The sequence below is a fragment of the Lepisosteus platostomus genome, chromosome 25, assembly GCF_059453375.1.
Source record: "Lepisosteus platostomus isolate fLepPlt1 chromosome 25, fLepPlt1.hap1, whole genome shotgun sequence".
In the NCBI taxonomy this organism is placed as follows: domain Eukaryota; kingdom Metazoa; phylum Chordata; class Actinopteri; order Semionotiformes; family Lepisosteidae; genus Lepisosteus; species Lepisosteus platostomus.
The window spans coordinates 6,042,980-6,060,254 of NC_142635.1; the positions used below are offsets into that span (position 1 = coordinate 6,042,980).

Sequence of the window (17,275 nt, forward strand, 5' to 3'; positions counted from 1 at the left end):
AGCTCTTTTCTGGACACTCCACTGAAAGCTCTTTACAGGTCGTGGATGATGCTCCAGTCCTCTCCCCACACACCAGCTCTCAGTGGGGAGGAGAGCAGAGTGATGAAGCCAGTTCAGAGAGGGGGATTATTAGGAGGCCATGATTGGGAAAGGCCAGGGGGAAATTTGGCCAGGACATCAGGGTAACACCCCTACTCTTTCAGAAACAACCCTGGGATTTTTAATGACCACAGAGAGTCAGGACCTCAGTTTTATGTCTTATCCTAAGGACAGTGCCTTTTTACAGTATAGTGTCCCCGTCACTATACTGGGGCATTAGGACCCACACAGACCGCAGGGTGAGCGCCCCCTACTGGTCCACTAACACCTCTTCCAGCAGCAGCCTCAGCTTTCCCAGGAGTCTCCCATCTAGGTACTGGCCAGGCTCACACCTGCTGAGCTCCAGTGGGGCTGCCAGCTGGGAGCTGCAAGGTGATGTGGCTGCTGGCAAAACCGAAAAAACACCACCGAGCTTGTTCATCTCTCTCTTCAGAGACCTTCCACAGACGAGGTGAAAGGAGCTCTCAATTAGTCACTCCGTGCAGCAGGATGTCACAGGGGGACAGCGCACTCCCCAGTCAGCTGTGTCTCACAGGGCACGGCACACACACGCTTTCATTGGCCTGGAGAAAACACGATTAGCGCTCACTGGAAATGCATAGCAACCAGAGTGGCAATCGAAACGCATTAACAGGGAATTTATCTGCAAATCTTTCTGCTGTTAATTGATCCTGTTTTAATGAGTCTCGCTGTCAGATGAGCAGGGCACGGCAAACAGCCTTCTGGGCAGAACAACTACAGGAGATTAACAAACACTGACCCAGTAGCACTTATTCCATCTTCCGCCTGTTTCAGAGCGAAAAGCCCATTACTGCTTTGTTTTTCATGGTCAAATCTTCAGGGTTTCCCGAAGGATAAGTGGGAGATCATCACGGATGAGGCAGCACAGCTCGGAGTTTAAATCCTGCCCCCCCCAAAAAAAAACTCTCGCCAGGATGCAAAAGGACTTTGGGATGGAACCCCCAGATCCAGGACAAATTGGGGGGTCTGGATGGTTTGGATCAGTTGTTCCCAGCCTCGGTGCAGGAGGGGTTACTGTGTCTGCAGTTCCCAACGAGCTCTCCATCACCGGTGCTGAATGATTCTCTGTGTGTGGCCACAGGAGTCAGGCCCTGGACACTGGCACACATGAGCAACAGCCAGGAAACGAAAGCACCACTTTGGCATCGCACTGCCAGCGTAGGCGTCAACTTCCAGGGGCGGGAAAATTCCTCCTTTTAATCCTAATGTGTCGGGAAAGAAAAACAACCAAACTCACCAGAAGTAGGCCTTGACGTGCTCCTGAATCAGCACCCAGGTCTCGCCAAAATCGTCCGACTTCCACAGCTGCAGCAGGGCGAGGAGAGAGGAGGGTTAAACTCTGCTGGCTCGCTTCGGAGCTGCAGCTACCAGCGCCGAAGGAAGGGATCTCGCCTGCATGCGGGTCTAGTCGTGAAACATGCCCATCAGGAGTTTAGCACAGAAGATGTGAGTTCAGCACGGGGGAGGGAGACGCATCTGTGCTACGGCAAGCGTGAAGGTTAGAGTTTAGCACGTGAACGCAGCAGGAGTTCACAGCTCCTACCACTATAGGGGTACAGAGTAACATACAGATTCTGCCAGCAGACTCCATCAGCGCGTTGCCACTGAAGCGGTCTAAGGAGAGACCAGCCGCGGAGCTGGCCCACGAACAAGCCGGCCCCTGGTCGTGTCGGGGAGCACGCTCACCTGCTTGTTCGGGTGGGTGCTGTCGTAGCCCAGCACCAGGTTGGGCATCTTGCTGTGCAGCAGCAGGTCCGTGGGCCGGAAGGGGGCCAGGATGCCCTGGATCGTGCGGCAGAAGTCGAAGGTGTTCCACAGGTAGCCGTTGGTGGTGTCCGCAAAGAGGTACTGGGAGAAGAGGAGGGGAGGAGCGGGGTGTGATTAACCTGGAAACCAAAGCATCTGGAGAAAACCCATGCGGGGGCAGCAAGAACATGCAAACTCCACACAGAAGACCCCCCCACCCAGAGGCCAGAGTCCAATCCAAGAGACCCCAAGACCTACAAGGCAGCAGCGCCAACCATCAATCTACCAAACATGTTCTTTTCTTCTTCCTGCCCTCATGTGCGCCTTTCCTACCCGGATGAGAAAATAAATCCGCGTGCGGACAAGCAGCTAAGGCACACAGAGCCGTGCCCTCACCCTCTTGTTGTCCGCTGGGCTTTGGTAGAACTTGGCGATGACCTGCTTGCGGCCTGCTTTGTCACCTGTCAGCTGGAACTTGTGCGAAATCGGCTGGAAGGAGGCGCCATAATCATAGGAAACATAGACCTGCCAAAAGGACACAAGAGACACAGTCAAGAGCAGCAATGAAAAGGGCCAGAGTCTTTTACAGCTGAAGTGAAAAAGAGGAATGACAAGGGAATCAGGGATGTTATTCCCTGATCCCAAGCTTGGATATTTCAGCCGACACTTAGAATGGGACCAGTACCCACAGACTGGAGATTGGAGATGTAACACCGATGTACAAGGAGGACAGACTTGAATCAGGAAACCAGAGACCAGTCTCCGTTCGGTCACAGGTAAAGTTTTGGAACTGACAGGCAGAGGTACATTAGATTAAACTGTGGTATTTTATAAGACAACCAACGTGGAATTTGAAAGGGTAGTTCAGTAGAATTCTTCACGTAAGCAGCAATGACAGAAGCCAAAACTAACATATTAGTTGACTTCCTCTTAGAAGGTTGATTCTCAAACTAAAAAGCCACAGGAACCCGAGATAATGTATGTGCACGGATCATGAACTAGTTAACAAACAGGAAACAATGCATTATTTTAAGAAGCACAACTCCTAAGTTGCCAGATGTTAGTGGTGTGCAGCAGGGACCAATTTTTGGACCCAGTGTCCTTCCTGATCTATGCCAGCGATTTTGGTTTTGATACATCCAGCAAACTACTTAATCTTGCAGATGTGATAAAAATCTGGGTGTTCATGTAGATTATTCTACATCATGGCCCAGGTGTGTTTCAGTTGAACGTATGAGAGCACCACCAAACCCTGTCATGTAAGGTCCAGCACCTACAAACACGGCACAATCGTTCAGAGCACAAGCGTCTGCATCAGGCCACTCAAGGCCAAGCTCTACCGCACATTACTGTGCGCCTGCTCTGCTGTCATACTCGACTCCTTCGGCGCGCTTCATCTTAACCCACGTCAAGGCCGTTCAGCTGCACTGGCAGGGCACCAATGAAAGCCGTTTCGGCAGCTTCCCTTTAAGAAGAGCTTCAGTTATTTCAGCTTGACATTCTCAAAGTCCTGCAATTCGCAATAAAGCTGCAAGGTCAGGGAGAGGTGACGGAGGCTGGGAGCAGATCCTAACACTCTCGCAACCGGAGGAGCAAACTGCACTTTTCCGCCAGATCAGGTAGAGAGAGGAGGGGCGTTTGGTCAAGTAGCGTTTGAAGGTCGCAGAAAAAAAAAATCAGCGATCCTTAATTAACCTTTGAATTCGTTTTCTTCACTATCTCAGGTCCTATTTATCCAGACATTCCACATGGCCGCCTATACTTGCAGGCTCTTGGAAGGCTGCCTGAAGTCCTTGTGCGGCACGGCATGCCGCTTGTTTTCAGGCACCCCACGGGGCAGCCCCGGAGGAAGGGCTCGGCAGGACCCCTGCAGCACTGCTAGCGAGAGGCCCTGCTCATCTCGGATGGGGATACCGACGGGAATAATGTGCGTTCCCTGCAGTTTATTTTCAAGGTGAAGTGCCCAGTATGCATTGCTACCCGATGAGAAACAATAGTCAGTCTTAAGTTAGCTTCATACATTCATGATGTACTGCTAATTATTGGCAGAGCCTAAACATTGCTGACAGATGGAAGGGCAGATCAATGTAAAAACCTCGGAGACCAGCTCATAGCTGATTCGAGCCTCAGTGATGTCAGGGGACAGCTGATCCAGGTGTCAGTAAATAATTAGTCAGCCCGGTGCTCTGTACAACAGCCGTGCACTGGAGCGACCAGCTGAACCCTCTGCTTCTGTCCTGGTTGTGAGGGAATCCTGAGTGATGTGCGCCTGTGGTGGGGGTGAATGGAATGGCTTTTCAATCGAACTGTCAGAAGGACTGCGCCCCCTATAGTAGCGTGTTCCCGGCCGGCGCACTGGGGCTCCAGGGTGTGCTCCCTGCCTGCTGTGCTGCTCACGAGCCCAGCCCGTTCGTCTCGGCCACGGGCGCCCAGCCTGCCAGCTCCGTGCTCTTTCCTAACACGGTCCAGATGTGTTTCTACTTGTGTTAGGGCATCACGTCCACAGATCGAACCGCTCTGTGCCGTACGTGTGACGGCTGCCGGAATCGCTGCCCCTCGGACTCACCGAGCTGGTCTTGGGCTCCAGGGCTCCTGTGCTGTCCCGGGCCAGAGCCACAATGACGTTACTCTTCTCTCCAGCCCAGTGGACCACCATCAGGTTGTGGGAATCATTCAGGCTCACCTGGGTGGGACGAGAGAAGAAGAGCTGTGAGAGCGAGGAACCACCTTTCCTCGAGCAGGCTTCCAGGAAGAGACGGGGGGAAGGAAATCAGGAGCGCTCACTGCTCTGAACCCCAGTGGTGAAGCACAAGAGCATCACCTGTGCAAAACTGACAACCTTTCTGCAAAACGGTCTCCCCCCTGCCTCCCTTTTCTGAAGCACATTCTTGGGACGGACCTGAGCGCTTCAAAGGTTTAGACACTGGAAAAACAAGTGACCTGAAAAGTAGCACGGTTTTCCTTTTTGTGCTTTTCCTGCCCACGATATAAACACCAGCAAGATGGCCCGTGCTCACAAGATTAACAATTGTGCACTAATAAACCCCATACACCCACCAGGGCCGGAAACTACAGCTGAATCAATGTAAAAGCAAAAGTTCTAGCACGCCGCCAACATGCTCCACAAACATCTTTCCGAAAACCACAATCTGAGGAAGATCAACATTCTGACCCGTCCGTCGGGCCTGTGAGTGAGGAAGTACCAAAATCAGAGGTTTGGCAACGTCTCCTTCTCAGTTTCATAAATGAACAAACACTCAGCACTCTATGTCGCAACAATATTACGCAACAGTCTGAGTTCTAACCAAGATAAACTATAAACGTCTACAAAAACAGCTGAACATCTACAACCATGAAATATGCCCAGTCTCTCACTGCAGGTGGCTTGTCACAGGGCTTTGGAAGTAACGGCTCATATCTTAAAAACTGGATTCGTGCAAAAAAACAAAGAAACAACAAGCTTCCTTGTCTCCTGTCAATGTTTCATTGTCAATTTTAATTCCTCAAAATCACTACAGAATGAGAAGCACCTTCACAACCAGAAGGGAACGCATTTCAGAAAACCAGCATCCCTGAGCTTGAATACATGACCTTGTTTCACACCCAAAAAAGGATGGATCGAAAAGATTATTTTCACAAGGACAGACCCTTTAAGGATGTGTTTTAGTGTTGCTTCGTGCCGGATTAACTCTGTCCCAAGGCTGCTGTGCCTAAACCCCTAGAACTATGGTACGTAATAGCGGATTAGGTGGATGCTGCACACTGGTGGTGGTGGAGGGGAGACCCCATTACCTGTAAAGTGCTTTGAGTGGAGTGTCCAGAAAAGCGCCATATAAGTGAAAGCAATTATTATTATTATTATTATTATTATTATAGTACCTCCTCACAGCTCTAGGGTAAAGACACCAGTATCGGGCACCGTCTGCATGGAGTTTGCATGTTCTCCACATGCCCACCGTCCTGTGTTTCCTCCCATGGGCCAGAAACCTGCTGTCTATGGTAACTGGCTTCTCTATCCTGTCACCCAAGCTGTGTGATAGACCGGCACCCTCCCCCCAGGGCACAGCCTGACCAGCGCCCACCATCTGCGCCGCCAGGCTCCAGATCACTATGACCCTGGATTGGACTAAGCACTTACCGACAAAGGACGGATGGGTAAGAGCCTTATGGCACATCTTTCGCGTTATTAAAACATCCCTAAGCAGTTCCTTAGAAATAAACAGCTGGCACGGGGAGTCTATTCGGTGCCTCCAGCTCCTAGACCCCCCCGAGAAATGAGCCAGATCAGAGAAAATGTGCGTCATGCCTTCACCAGCCTTCTCTGGATCCCTCCTTACATCTAATGTGTGCCTTGGCAGAGGCCTTATGATTTTTGAAAACCTGCCCGTCCTCACTGGACGACAGATCTCGGCAGGAGCTGACGACGCACAAACGAGCGAGACCGCCTGCCTCCGGCGTCAAAGCCGCAGCAGGTAGACGAAAAGGTGGCCCGCCCTGGAGCGGGGCGAGGGGCTGCACCGCGCCATTGGGACTCCAGCCGCGCAGAGGAATAAAGGCGCACTAAGAAACGGGCTGCGCGTTTCAAAATCCTGAAGGACAGAAGCCAAGAAGCTCTGCAGCTCACACTCTCAGACCTCTTTACTGGAACAAATTGTAAAAAGGAAAGAAGACACAGCACTCTTCTCTTCAGCGACCTGTGTGGGCTATTAATATTAAAGGCATGCTTTCTTCAACAGACCTTTAAAACTAAACATGTGACAGAGCTGCAATGACGCAGCTAAATAAGGAGAGTGCCAGCATGGTGCTTAATAAGACCTTAATGCATAAAAAAAGTATGGAAAGGAAGAAAACGAACACAAGCTCGCTTCTGCACAGCGATGTGGACCTGCCCTGCCCTTTAGCTTCAAGCTCCAGAGGCTCAGTAAGGAACCGACAGGCTGGGGGATAGCAGCACTCGTGAACAGAGGGGACAAACAGGGAACAGCCACTGAGCCACAAGCCTCTGAGGATCTGATTAAAGCAGTGGTGTCCCGCCACAGCCATAAGGCTGTGCAGGCTGCTAATGCCCACACTGCGGCGCTCAGCAATCCGGAAGACAACACATGGGCTGCACGCAGACTGACAAGCAGGGCCGCCACGCCAAGAAGAGCCGCGACTTCACCCCCTCGCTGGATCTGGTTGAACTGAATCCCTTAAACAGGCTCTGAACAGCGCAGCCCCCCCGTCTCGCAAGGCCCGTGCGCAGCTCCAGAGGAAACGAAGGCAGGTCAAGCAGCGGAGAGCCGGGATGAGACAGGACAGAGACGTGGGACCGCTCGAACGTGGCTGTGGAGACAGCGAGACAGCACGACAGTCTGTCCGCTTCCGGAGCTAATCCAAACAGATCAACAGGCCTAAATATCATTTTAATTTTAATATCATCACTCCTTCTACCTACGTTCCCACCTTCAGTTGCGTTTTCTACGTTTTGAAATAACTCAGATCTTTGGAAGGCTGTGGAGCTAAATGGCCCGGAACTCAGCCAGGCTCCTGTTCCTTTTTCTAAACGACCACCGTGACCGCAGAGTCTGACCTGCGATGCCGTATTCGGCACCGGAGCAGGTCCTTGGTGTGGGAACCTGCACTGACTTAATCAAGCAACAGAGTCATTCAACAGCAGAACAGCCCAGATCTCCCACAGCCCCGTCAGAGGGGCAGAGAAGCACAATATAACCGAATAAAACCCTTTCTACCAGTGAGGCTGCAGCTGTTAGCACGCATTCCTGTCCCTGTCCACACTCTTAGTTTCAGGACGAAGACGGTGCCCCTGTCCAAGTCCCTGCTCATTCTGCTGAGTGGGACTACTTATATTATAAGTTATAAATCCAAAAACCCTGGCGTGAAGCTCCCTTAAAAGAAAGCCTGAAAAACAGCACATTTGCCGTTTTCATAAAAATACTGGATGAAAATTATCTTCCGCGTGCATGTGTGTGGTGCTGGTGTAATTTTTGGATGATGTCCCAGTGTTGTGACCCTGAATGGCACTACTGTTCCAGTTTCAGCTTTAAATTAGTACACCTGCATGGCTTGTCAAATGAGCCAGTTTCCTCCTTCCAATAACAACAATCCATTTCCCTCTTCACACCACAATAGTCTCTCTCTAGCCTCGGTACCTACAAATGACCATCACCGGCACTCCTGTGACCACCTGCTCATGATCTTCTCACCATATAGATTCTCTGCACTGGCTAGTCAGGTCTGTCCTACCGCGGGCCTGTGCGCTGGTCACGCTATGCTGCACTTCACTGTGTGACCGCCCGCACTCGATTTATCGTGCCCTGTGATCAAGTGTAATAATTAACATGCTATTACACCACACTCAGCCAGTATTGTCTGTCATGCTTTTAAGATAAAATATTCTCAACATAGAGGACGTGCAAAGTCACTGATATCATTAAAGACTCGCCATGTGATTTATGTTAGAATAGATGTTCCTTATGGCGTGAATTATAACACGCCGAGCTCTGCATCTCTCGGGCTTCAGCTGACACCAAAGTGGAAGCAGTGCAGGGGTTTCGAGCCCACTGCTTCCTGGCAGGAGGGCTGACCGCATCTGACGAGACAGAAACCATTTAGCGCCAAGTCAGTCGGACTCCAGTCGCCCCCGAAAGCCTCTAGGTTTCTCACGTCACGCCTCTCTCGCCTCATCTCCGACATGCTGCGTGACGAAGGCCACGCGTGTCCGTGACGCCCCGCTCGGCAGATTTTGAACCGACTGAAAAATGAACAGAATCGCGTGGCAAGGCCTAGAACGGGACTGCAGGGCCTGCCTCACCATCTGGGCGTTAATCTCACAGCACCACCCTGTCACGTCACAGCCCGATCGTCTCTCCCCTGGAACAGGGGAGGAACGCGCCCAACGCCACAGGTCCTGCCCGTCCTTGCTGGGTCTCTAGTGACCCCTCAGACAGCTCGATCTATTCCCGGACTGAGAAGCTACTGACTCTTCAACAAAGCGTACCGATAAGACAGAAAAACAGGTAACATTTGGCTGCCTTTAGGCAAAAGGATTCAAAGTAACTCAAGGGGTCTGAAATGTCAGGTGCTGGGACGTCCAGAGCCTGCAGCTGATAAGCCCTGGACTGCGGCTGATAAGCCCTGGTCATTGCGCAAAGCGAGATAAAAATAATTTCCCTGAGAGACGACAGCCCTTCAGCTGTGACACGCGGCCTGCACTCGTCTCTCCTCCCGCCCACAGGGAGCGGGCCAGCTACAGGTCCGAGCAGGTCCGGGCCGCTGCCAGGCTAGGCGAGCAGTAACAGGCCGCAGGCCCGGCTGACCGCACGCCGACGACCCCGGAGGGGCTCGGAGGGGCCGCCCAGCAATCTCATGGCCAGGCCTCCCGCCCGTCCGTCCAGGGCAGAGCAGAGGTCACGGGTTCGAATCCGCAGCGCGGGCGGAGGGGTCTTTCCTCCCACGGTCACACGAGCCCAGGCTCCCCAACTGGGAACAAAAGTTGAATCCGGTAAGCAGCTGACACCCTAGTCCTTCTCCCCAAGCGCCGTGCCATCTTTAACCCGTTCCCATAGCAACCAAGGCCCGTAGGTGTCAAGTGAAGCCGCAGACAGGAGATATGGCACTGCATACCTGCCGCGCTCTCCACAGCGGACACCCGATGAGGAACGCAGGGCAGACACCCGGCCCTCGCTCTCCGCCGTCTGGACACGAAATAAGGAGCAGAGGCCCTGGCTCCAGGTGCAGTGTGAGCGACACGGGCCTGGCCCAGAGGGCCCGCTGAGTTAACAGCACAAATACCTGGGAGCCCTCTCGGGACTCGCTCCCCCTGGACCGGGGAACAACACACAGACACTACCCCACCCAGGCAGGCAGCAGGTTCACAGCCTCCACACTCTCGCGCGCACACACACACACACCTGAGGCACAAAACAGGAGCCGGCACACAAGGCCCGTGGGGTCACCAGGAATCCACATCAGCGTCCCTGAGCTCCAAGGTAACCCACAGACTGTGGGGGGAGGCAGGGAGCTTTCAGGGGCAGCAAAACAAAACTGCCGGACCTCCTAAAGGGGGTCTCGGCGCCGGGATTCCCACATACTGAGAGTTTCAGATGCAGGAGAGAGTTCTTTTGAGTTACAACTCGCCATGGCTCAACACAGCTAGAACCCCTCGTCTCTGAATTACTCGTGTGACGCCAAGCGCCTTTCCCCCCCCCCCCCCCCTTTCTGACCTGTTGCGCAATCTAGGCTTAAACACAGAGGGTTTGTGTTATGCCGATTAATCTTTCCACTTCCTTGTTCTCGCTTGTTTGTCAGTCTGCTCACTGCAGCCCCAGAAGGCCAGCTGGCGTGAGTCAGGGCGCTTGACTGGAAGGGACGTGAGCCTCGGGGCTCCCAGAGCTCTCGCCCGCTCCCACTTCCTCTTACGGGCTCGCGCACTCGTCACCCAGCGATTCCCAGAAGGCGGGTCACGTGACACGGGCGGAGGCCTCCATCACCCCCCGCGCAGGCTGCCACCTGGGTTTCCTGCGCCCCGCGAGCTCTCACAGACAGCCGAGCTCAGGGCGTTTCCCCCAAGACCCGCGCAGGGGACGACCGAGGACACCTGCCCAGCAGAGCACCCACACTCCTGCCCAAGGGGGCTTCGGCGTCAGGCCAGCTGGGCTTGCATAAACATGCAGGGCAATATTAGAGGAGAAAGCAGTTTAAAAGAAAGATGTCCTTTATGGGCTTTATTAAACACCTAAACATTAATGGGGCGATCAGGGGTGTTATCCCAGTGTCCTGGCCAAATTTCCTCCTATTCTTTACCCATCATGGCCTCCTAATAACCCCCATCTCTGAACTGGCTTCATCACTCTGCTCTCCTCCCCACTGAGAGCTGGTGTGTGGGGAGAGGACTGGAGCATCATCCAGGTGGGGCTGCACAGTGGTGGGGGTGGAGGGGATCCCCACGACCTGTAAAGAGCTCTGAGTGGAGTGTCCAGAAAAGAGCTCTAGAAGTGTAATGAAGTATTATTATTAATCATAATAATAATATCATCACCCTTCTCAGGAGCCCCTTATCAATTCAATTCCCTTATCACCATGTGTGACTTATCAATTGATCTGTGTTCTTGAACCAGGGATTTTGCAATCCGTTTCAACAAAGCAGTCGCAGGTCTAGTTCAGTGTGTTCGGCCCTGTATTCAAGTGCTGTGGGAGAGGGTCTTTGTGAAAGAGCTCCTGAACAAGCCCAGGAGCCCACAGCCTCACGACGAGCCGCCCTGTCTGGGTCTAAAGCACTGACGTCTTTAAAACGGTCTTTTTCGCCTTTTTACGTTCAGTTGTAACCCTGGTGGTACAGTTCCAGTGTCCCCTGGGCGGGCAGGGCGGTAACTCCTGTTCCCCAGGCGCTGGAGAGCAGGAACCAGCGAGCTCGGGGAAGGCAGAAGGCCAACACCACGCACAGGTGGCCGAGACACTCGTGACTCAGTCACGCCTGGGGGCCATAACTCTCTTGGCAGCTACCTGCAGGCTGGTACCAGTCCCGATAAAAGAACGACAACGAGTCTCTCCCAGGCCGCAGAGCAGCGATCCCAGCAGCAGCCGGCCCATTTTAGAATAAAGGCCTTTGTACTGAAAAGGCTCCCTCTTGCTTCCCAGAAACTAACACCCCAGTGGGAACACAAGAATGCCTTCTTGGAAGACAGAACAAGGGAGCCACCGGTAAAATCACTAGGATCCATCAGCCACCCCATTCATTTTTTTTTTATCTGAGACACAAAAGCCAACCTCTTCCACAGTGACAGCAGCCAAACACTGGTCCTCTGTTTTTTCCCCTTCTTCCTTATCCAACAACCGAGACTGTCGTGGAGTAGCAGCAGTGACCCTTTCTGCCCCAGCAGTTACTGAGCGACTGAGGGAGGACAGACTCCACCTCAAGCACAGAGACCAGAGCTGGAGAAGCAACAGAGAATTACGTACAACAGCTGCGGAGATCAATAATAATAATATTATTATTATTATTATTATTATTAACGTCACTTTATTAACCCTATACAAGCTCTCGTATTAGGAATTTGTCTCTTCGCAGACCCCAGCTTGCTCTCCATGAGACACACAGACAGGGAGAGAAGCTGGGGGTCAGAGCGCAGGGTCAGCCATTGTACAGCGCCCCTGGAGCAGTTGGTGTGAAGGGCCTTGCTCAGGGGCCCCAACGGAGTAGGATTCCTCTGCCGGCCACGGGATTTGAACCGGCAACCTTCCGGCCACAGGCGCAGATCCTGAGCCACAGAGCCCCCGCCCCGCCCAGCGAAGCAGATTCCTGAAAGCAGGGCTTCTGCTTCAAACCTGCGGCCCACACAGCAGATCCAGGTGAGACAACAGAAGGAATCTCAATCCCTGGCCTGCGCACCCTGTCAAGTCTCGGATACTTTCAGGATCGATTCAACCGAGCACCCCAAGAGACCGGGAGACGTTGGGATGCGAGTCACAGAAGGTGAAAGCAAAACGCCACGTGTTTCAACATTTACCTCGCTTTGTTTTTTTTAATCTGGGAAGTGAATCAGGCTGTAGGACAAGACGGAAAAGAAACCGAAAGCAAATTCTAGAGCCCTTCGGCCTAGATCTCTTCGACACACCAGAACGCATCACTTGGGAGATGAGACACACAACATAAGCAGGTTTTACCGGCATTGCAAGCAATCGTTCTAAAATAAAGGCTGCGTTCGCTCTCTCATTAACTCAGTGTACGCGTGCAGTGACTCTCAGCCCGGCACACACGTGAGACTGAGAAGTCTCGCCCAAGAGATAGCCTGAACAAAGGGTTTTCTCTGCGACGGCCTTCGTATCTAGGCCACGGTCACGTGAGAGCAGACTCTGGGCCGCCACTCGCTTCCTCCTGAACAGTGCTTCCCACCCGTCTGCACAACAGATCACCACAGGGAGACAAACAAGATCCCGGAATTTCAAGCAGGCGGACAGCTGCCGCCCGACTCCAGAGCCGTCTATCGCCGGACCGGGCACCGTTCCGCACAGGCAACGCAGAGCAGGGATAGAAAAGCCTGGGCACTGTGGGAGATCTGTCACCTGCTGCCATTCCCTCACAGGCACGGGCAGACGCAGAAGCCCTCTCTCGAAACCACCCCGCCCTGCGTCTCCAGCTCTTTACAGGTCATGGGGATCCCCTCCACCCCCACCAGTGTGCAGCCCCACCTGGATGATGCTCCAGTCCTCTCCCCACACACCAGCTCTCAGGGGGGAGGAGAGCAGAGTGATGAAGCCAGTTCAGAGAGGGGGATTATTAGGAGGCCATGACTGGGAAAGGTCAGGTGGAAATTTGGCCAGGACACCGGGGTAACACCCCTACTCTTTTCTAAAAACGCCCTTCGATTTTTAATGACCACTGAGAGTCAGGACCTCAGTTTCACATCTCATCCAAAGGACTGTACCTTTTTACAGTGTAGTGTCCCCATCACTATACTGGGGCATTAGGACCCACACAGACCGCAGGGTGAGCGCCCCCTACTGGTCCACTAACACCTCTTCCAGCAGCAGCCTCAGCTTTCCCAGGAGTCTCCCATCCAGGTACTGGCCAGGCTCACACTGCTGAGCTCCAGTGGGGCTGCCAGCTGGGGGCTGCAGGGTGACATAGCTACTGGCGCTGCTTCGTGAGCGGCTCCGGTCCCTCCCCGTGTGCGCACGCATCTTCTCTTCTGCAGGCGCTGTCTGGAACACTTCCCGCCCCGCGCTCGCGCGCGAGAACCTGCCTACTTTCACGACGGCTCCGTCGCTCGTCAGGGCTCAAGCTGGCCAAGCAGGGAGGATGCCAAAGAGCAGAGCAACGCCCAGCGTGGTGCTGTCGCCACCCTTCTGACACCCCGGCATCGACCGCACAGAAAGGTCTGCAATCCCTATTCTCCTCCTACCACCCTACCGAGATCCCCCAGCGCTCCACCGCAGCACCCTAAACGAACACATCCGAGGAGAGGCGCGCGATACCTGCCTTGCAGTTCACCAAATCACAGCTCGGGTGGAATCGGACAGGGGCAAGAGGCTGGCGGGCGACACGGTGCCCCCAGACTCCTTTTCAAGACACCTGGCGGAAAAGGGAAACGGGAAAGGAAGCCGGGTTCTGGAAAATCCAGGACGTCTTCAAACCTACCCACACAAATCATCCGGAAGAGAGAGGACAGCTGCTTCTGGGAGACAGCTGTGCGGTGTTTTGCCTTCCCAGAGGGCCCCACAGGTGCGGAGAGGAATCCCGGCACACAATGCTATTTACCAGCGCACTCTGACTGGGGCAGATACGGCTCGTTCTTCTGGCTCAACAGTTCCCCTGCTCAGAGCACGGCCCACTCATCCTGAAGAGGCGAAGACCTTCTGCTGTTGGGCCTCCCTGTCCTGGTTCTTCCAGCTCGGGTCTCGGCTGCTGAACTGAACCCAGACTTGGACTGAACAAATCCTTTCAGTTGCTCTCTCCTCCTAAAAAGATGTCAATCCCAAGTCTCTCCGACGCCCGTTTGCACCTTAATGTAGAGTGTCGGGACAGACCCAAGCCTGATACGTCGTGGATGACTGCTTAGTAAATTATTCATTAGATTCTGGATTTGCGTTTTCATTTTCAAGAACAGAGCAAGGGGGGGCAGGGGTAGGGACTGGCACAGGGACTGGGGTAGGGACTGGCACAGGCACAGGTTCCCCTGTCCTAGTGAACTGGGAAGGTGACATGCGCGTCCCCGCTGTGAGCCTGTGGGATCCCACCAGGACACTGCTGCCGAGAGGGGATCGTCACCGCACAGAAGACAGGACAGGACAGAGCCCGAGACTCCCGGCAGCGCTCCGTCCTGCAGGCCGCATCTCCCAGGCAGCGCAACAGACCCGTGAAAACGCCTGGTCCCAGCAGTCCCAGTTAAAACCGGGGGTTAAGGGTAACAGCGCTGCCCCAGTGTTGTGAAGGAGACCTCCAGGAGCACAAAGGCGGGCGCTGAGCGCTGAGCGCTGACCGGGCGCGAAACACTTCTGTGTTTTTAAAACTGCAGCCAGGCCCAGCAGCCGTCCCCCGGGATCCGAAGGACACTGCTCACACCTGAAACAACGCCGCACACACGGACGCGATCGACAAACACGCCCGCATCTCACTGTACCCCAGCCACCCCCACCCCCCGGCAGTGGGGGAAATGGGAGCCCGAGGTAGCGGGGCGCAGTGGACGACGGCTACTGTCCGATGGTGTTACCCAGGGGGGTCTGGGGGGGGAGACGGTAGTTTGTGCGCCTCGGTCCTGAGCCTCCCAGCATCCCCTGAACAACACCGGCGGGGACCGTGTTTGCGCCATCGACTTCTTCTCCTTCATGTCGGCCTTGTCTAGCTGCCAAGACTGCGACAGCCCCTCAGTAAATCACCGCTGTCCGGGAGACCGCACGGACACCGCCGCTGCCACGGGCGGCGACCCCCGGCCCTGCTGCAGGAGAGCGCAGGGCCGGGGTACGGGGCGAGGGCCGTCCCGCCACAGGCGTCTCCCCTCGCACCTGTTCACGGGGGACGGGCGCCGCGGCCGTGCCGGGCTCGCAGGCGACGGGGGAACCTGACCGTCCGAAAAGCATCTAGATCCGCCTGTTGCGGGACTGGGAGGGGGGCGGCGGCGGTGGCGGGGCCGGCAGTCCTGCACTGCAATCGCCTCGACCCACACGCACCCCCGTCAGGGTCTCAAGAAACACAACACACACACACACAAACCCACCACACCCCCAAAACAAACCACGAACACGGGTCCCTCCCCGAAGGACTCCTGCGCACACAACCAGGAAAACAACCACCCGGCACCGCGCCGGACAGCTCTGAGGCGAGACCGCACGGTTCACAAAACACCAACCAGATGTTCACGGCGCTACAGCCGCTTCTCCTCCCGAGATCATCCTCATTGTTCACTGCAGCAACAACAACAACAACAAAAAAAACGGCGACAACCGTGTAGGAGCTTTGTATTCATGCCCAGAAACAACCAGGGAAAACGCGAATCCGCTTAGCTAGCGAGGGCACCCTGACAACTCCCACAACACCTGAACTTGTTGATCCGAGAGCTAGATCGCCCGCCTCGTCTCTCGGCAGCGAAGGAAAACAACAACTTCACAGCGCAGAGAGGAGTGCGGGTCTTTTTGTGTTTTTAATCGGTAAAGCGCTGCGCTGCGTCAGTCAGGCAGGCAGGCAGGCAGGCAGGCGAAGCTCTCGCCGACTCGGGACGCCCGTGTCGGCTCAAACGTGCCGAACTGGGGATGAGGACAAGCAGCGCAACGCCCTCGCAACTCCTTTTAGCACCGACCCCGGCCCGGACAGAGCAGCGGCGGCGCCCGGAGCCCCGGCGGGCGGACGCGCGGTCTCACCTCTCCGTGCACCTTCAGGAGCGGCGCCCCGGCTGCGCTCCGCCGGCTGCGGTGCGGCTGCCCTGCGGAGCCCGCTCCCCCCGCGCTCCCTCCCGGCGCAGGCGGGCTGGGCGGCTCGGCGCGCACCCAGCGGACGCCCCGGTCCTGCGGCCGCACGAAGCGCTCGTCCCGGTGAAGCCGGAGCGTGGCGGGAAGCGCGGAGGAGACGGCGGAGACGGCGAAGAAGACGAGCAGCAGCATCCTCGCAGCCTGCCGCGTCGCCATGTTGGTCTGTACTCTCCGCTGGGGTTCCCGAGCGGTGCTGAAGGGCGCCCCCGGGTGGCCGCTTGGGGACACTGCGCCCAGGCTCCTTGCGCACACCGGAACAAGTGCGAGCGAGTGGCTCCTGCCAAGCTGCACCTCTTGAAGACACGGGGAAGGGTTTAGAAAAATGGGAAGACGAGTTAACAATAACACGCAACAACCCAGGTGGTGCCGGCCTGTTTTTCACAGACAGCGGACCGTTACGTTGGTCCTTTCTCCCCCCAGCGCCCCCCTGTAGTGTCCGGGAAGAGAAATTCTCTCCAGCTCGGGGGGAAAAAATCCCGTATTTGTTCAAAACTGCAGGCTATGAAAAAGTCTGCTTCCTTAGATCAAATAAAACCCACAGGCCGCGGTGCCGCAGTTTAAAAAAAACGGGTTATTATGAGAATATAAATCAGTGAGTGAACCAGGTCGAGCGCGAAACGCTCAGACCTAATGAATAATTAAGTAAAAGGTAAGAATTCATTAAAAGTGACAAATAGGCCACTTTTAAAAGCCATCGTGTAGATACGCCATTTGTCATTTGGAATAATTCACAGAAAGACTGCCTGCGCCCGTCCTAGCTATTATGGTAGTTTATTTTGCTCAGTTTATTCATTTGTTTCCTCTATTATCGAAACTTAATGGGTCTTTTTAGTCTATCGCCGCTGAAACGCCAAGGCAAATAAAACGGTGAATGAATTCGCTCAAGCGTGTGGTTTCTCTGTACTCGGATGCTCTCTCGCTCGCTCTCCCTCCCTGCTCGGCACCG

At 54.7% G+C, this 17,275-nt stretch overlaps 1 protein-coding gene across 2 annotated transcripts in view; it reads right to left on the bottom strand.

The window, feature by feature from the left end:
* Positions 1-16,985, bottom strand: part of sorl1 (sortilin-related receptor, L(DLR class) A repeats containing) — a 60,696-nt gene extending 43,711 nt beyond the window's left edge. The window contains exons 1-5 of one of the 2 annotated variants that reach the window (XM_088620107.1): positions 16,222-16,985; positions 4,433-4,549; positions 2,263-2,391; positions 1,807-1,968; positions 1,358-1,425 (exon numbers count right to left, since the gene is read on the bottom strand). In XM_088620107.1, coding sequence (XP_088476233.1) covers positions 1,358-1,425; positions 1,807-1,968; positions 2,263-2,391; positions 4,433-4,549; positions 16,222-16,485 — 740 coding nt within the window. In that variant the 5' untranslated portion in view covers positions 16,486-16,985. The remainder of the gene's footprint in view (positions 1-1,357; positions 1,426-1,806; positions 1,969-2,262; positions 2,392-4,432; positions 4,550-16,221) is intronic. The other variant, XM_088620105.1, reaches the window with a different exon arrangement.
* Between the last annotated feature and the right edge of the window lie 290 nt (positions 16,986-17,275).